The following is a 3,966-nucleotide window of genomic DNA, read 5'->3' on the forward strand; positions in this document are numbered from 1 at the left end:
CTCCTGCTGCCGCACGGGCACGGGCCCCCCGTTAATTGCATGTCCTCTGCCCAGGCAGACGGAGCAGCTGCTTGGGGACAAAGCTCTCGGCTCCTTCCTCATCCGCCTCAGTGACCGGGCCACCAGCTACATCTTGTCCTACAGGTAGGAGAGGAAGCCGTCTGTGAGGTCCCATAGCCGCCTCGCAGATGAGACAGGTGACCCCCAGCCCCCACTGCCTGGCTCTCCCTGGGCGCTGGCTGCCCCACCCCGCCTTCATCCATCACAGGCTCAGCACTCGGTCGTGAGCAGCGCTGGCCACGGGACATGGCCCCAGCTTCTGGAGGGAGGGCGCTGGGGTGGGATATGGCCCCAGCTTCTGGAGGGAGGGGCTGGCCACAGGACACGGCCCCAGCTTCTGGAGGGAGGGGCTGGCCACGGGCAGGGCCCCAGCTTCTGGAGGGAGGGCGCTGGGGCGGGACACGGCCCCAGCTTCTGGAGGGAGGGGCTGGCCACAGGACACGGCCCCAGCTTCTGGAGGGAGGGGCTGGCCACAGGACACGGCCCCAGCTTCTGGAGGGAGGGGCTGGTGCAGCGGGTTCCTGGGGAGGCGTGCCTGCATGGGGGGGCGGGGCGACGTCTATAGACCGGGAGGGCTGTTGGGTCAGGGTCCTCCCGGCAGGCTGTGCACGGAGGGCCTGAAGACAGAGCCTGGACGTGAGGCCCTGGGGACCCGTGAAATGATGAGGCTACGGTACAGGACGGGGGCAGGACGGCCAGGATGAAGCCGAGATGGGACATCAGGCCCGGGCTGGAGAGGAGGCTGGGTCGGGGACGGCGGAAGAAGGGAGAAGCCCCCTCCCCGTCAGGAAGCGAGGCAAGGGCTCCGGGCAAACCTCAGAGGCCTCATATCAGACACCAAGTTATCACCTGCTCAGACCGCCCCAGCTCAAACGGTGACCTTGAGCGTGGGCTTCCCTGTGCCTCTGTCTCTTCATCTGTAGGATGGGAACATTGTAGTACCAACGTCGTAGGATTGCTGAACACCCGGGTTGGCCGGGTTTATACATTGAAAGGCGCTTGGCACAGTGGCTGGAACATCGTAAGGACCAAATAAACGTTGGTCACTATTACGATGGTGATTGTTATTCTACGTGCCGGGTACCATGCTGAGCACTTGGAAACACGTGAGCTCAGCAGCTTCCAAGTGTCGTTTTAGCGTCAGAGCTCTTTCTTCCAGACATGGCTGAGCGGGAACGCCAACTTACACAGCTGCTTAGAGGCACGAGATGGGTACACGGACCCGTGGAGCGCCGTGGGGTCCAGAGCAGCCCCCCACGCGCTGACCCGCTTCACAGCAGTTCTCTGGGGAAAGGCAAGTCTTCGCAGTAAGGGGTGCGAGAGCAACTGACTACCCAGACGGAAAGCAATGGCCACCTCACACCACGCACGTAACTGAACTAACCTAGAAGGGTCATAGACCCGAGCGAGGAAAACGAAGCAGGACATTTCTAAAAGAAAACAGGAAAAATTTTCAAGACCTCGAGAAAGACCAAGATTTCTTAAGACACAAACCTACTAACCATAAAAGACAAGGTGGATACGTCGGATTTCTTTAAAATGAAGACTTTTTGTTCATGAAAAGATACCAGTAAGTGAATGAAAGGGCAAACCAGAGTTCCGGGAGAAGTCACGTGCTGTGGTGCACGGCTCTCACAAGGGACTCCGGCCAGCACATCCGAAGAGCTCCCGCGAACCACTAAGACGGAGACAGCACGGTCAATAAGGGGGAAAGACTCAAGCGGGCACCTCACAAAAGGAGCTGTCCAAAGGGCAGCAATATGTGGGCGTGCGGCGGCACAAGTAGTTGGGGACACAAACGCCACCCAGAAGGAGTGGCGAGAATTGGGAAGACGGAGGACACGGGACAGCTGGCGAGGGTGTGGCGGAGCTGGAACAGTCCTGCATCGCAGCGCTTCCAGAGAGCCATTCGCCAGGATCTAGCGAGCTCGACCGAGGCGTACCCCCGAGCCCCGGTGCACTCCGGGCATAGTGTCCACAGAAACGCGCTCGCACCTTGGCCAAGAGACGCGTACACGAAGGTCCACGGCAGCTTATTTCTAGCAGCCCAAACCTGGAAACGACCTAAACGCCCAGCCACGGGGTGGGGGGGGGACGGCGGTAAATCGTGGATGTTTTGCTTCAGTGGCTTCTACCCGTGGGGGTCGGGGAGCTCCCTGTGCTGGGACACGAGTCAATCTCGCAGACACAGGGTTGAGAGGAGGAAGTGAGTTCCCTGTGTGACAGCAGCATAGACGCACGGCGGCAGGCGGGAGTCTTCGCAGCGGAACCGCGCTCTGCTCTGCTCTGGGTCGTGGCCCCACGGGAGCACGGGGCGCATGCGGAGGCGGGAATCCGTCCCTCCGCGCAGCACTGGGGGCTTGGTGCTTCCCTGCAGAAAGGCCCCTGGTCCGTCCAGGAGGACGGGACCCCAGCAGGGCAGGAGTCCCCAGGGCAGACCGGGGGCGGGGCTGGAACCCCAGGGGTTTAGGGCAGGGCACGTGGTGCTGAGTAAGTCAGCGCTGGACCTTGTTTTGGTTTAAGATTTTAGTATTTTGCTCATCATGGACTTCTGGGTATAGATTTTGATTTTCTAAGATATTGCCTTGTTGTTATTTTGGCTGCTGAGTTCCGTGGTGCCTTCTAAATTTGGCGACCCCGCTGGGGGCCTCCCTGACCCCACTGGGCAGGCTCAGGGACTTCCCCGGGACCCGGGGCCACTCCCCGGCTCCCAACCTGCACAGCCGCCCGCAGGCCCCGTGACAGAGGACACACGGAGGCCTGTGCGGGCAGTGTGTGCTGGAGCCCGTGGGGCAGCTGGGCCGAGGCTGGACCACCCACAGCGCCCGCCCCCCCGGTTTGTGCTGCAGGGGCAGCGACCGCTGTCGGCACTTTGTCATCAACCAGCTGCAGGACCGGCGCTACCTGGTCTCGGGCGACACCCACAGCCACACCACCCTGGCTGACCTCGTACGCCATTACCAGGAGGTGCAGTTTGAGCCCTTTGGGGAGACCCTGTCTGCTGCCTGCCCCCGGGTAGGCACCCCCTTCTCCAGGGTGCGGGGGTGAGGCAGGGTGCCCGGGCCTGGGGTGTATGCCGCCGGGCACACGACTGCCATCCGGGGCACTCGGTTCGTGGTCATGGTCCCTGTTTGAAAAGGGGAGACTGAGGCAGCATCTTCCCGAGGTCCGGGACCTGGGGGGCATGTGTCGGTCCCTCTCCGGCTGTCACTGGCAGGCCGCTGGAGGTCAGCGGGGGGGTCATGACCGCACACCCACTGTGCCCCCAGTGCCCCCAGCCGGAGGACAGCGATCTCTATGATGCCGTCACCCTGGGCCTCCACCACACCAGTCTGGGCCTGGAAAACCCACCTGCCACAGCGTCCCCCACGGAGGTCCTGGACGAGGCTGCCAGCCCCTGGTCCTGCCCGAAGCCTCAGGTCTCCCCCCTCCACACCAAGAAGAGCCTGGATGCCAGTTCCGGCAGCTTCTCTGAGGACGAATGGCTGGCGGTGAGCAGCATTCTGAGCCCCTCGGGTCGGGGGTGCGCCAGGCCCACGGGTCCGGCCTCAGGCTGCGGGGTGGGAGCACCAGGCCCACGGAGGTGCGGGCTCACCCACCCCAGGGCCTTGCTTCTGGCCAGCTGGGTGTGCTCCAGCCTCGCTGGGCCTTCCTAGCCGTGTGCCTCAGTTTACCATTCCTACAGTTCCTCTGAGGCTTGAATGAGAAAACGGGTAAGAAATGCCTGAAATTCCTCTGAACTATGGGGGGGGGGTTGCCTGTGAGTTGGTCTTTCCCCCCCAGCTCCCGGCTCCTTGGCACCGGGACAGTGTCTCGCACACACAGCTGGTACCCAGCACACTTTGTGGAATAAACACCCAATGACAGCCTTGGGCGACGGTCTAGTCTGACGGGGGCGGGGGGGGG

The 3,966-nt window shown here is 62.5% G+C and overlaps 1 protein-coding gene across 1 annotated transcript in view; it reads left to right on the forward strand.

Moving 5' to 3' along the window:
- Window positions 1-3,966, forward strand: part of SH2D7 (SH2 domain containing 7) — an 8,824-nt gene that overhangs the window by 1,370 nt on the left and 3,488 nt on the right. Inside the window, exons 2-4 of the mRNA XM_008687904.2 lie at window positions 55-144; window positions 2,910-3,075; window positions 3,330-3,551. Coding sequence (XP_008686126.2) covers window positions 55-144; window positions 2,910-3,075; window positions 3,330-3,551 — 478 coding nt within the window. The remainder of the gene's footprint in view (window positions 1-54; window positions 145-2,909; window positions 3,076-3,329; window positions 3,552-3,966) is intronic.

The sequence above is a fragment of the Ursus maritimus genome, unplaced genomic scaffold (genome assembly GCF_017311325.1).
Source record: "Ursus maritimus isolate PB19 unplaced genomic scaffold, ASM1731132v1 scaffold_27, whole genome shotgun sequence".
Taxonomy (NCBI): domain Eukaryota; kingdom Metazoa; phylum Chordata; class Mammalia; order Carnivora; family Ursidae; genus Ursus; species Ursus maritimus.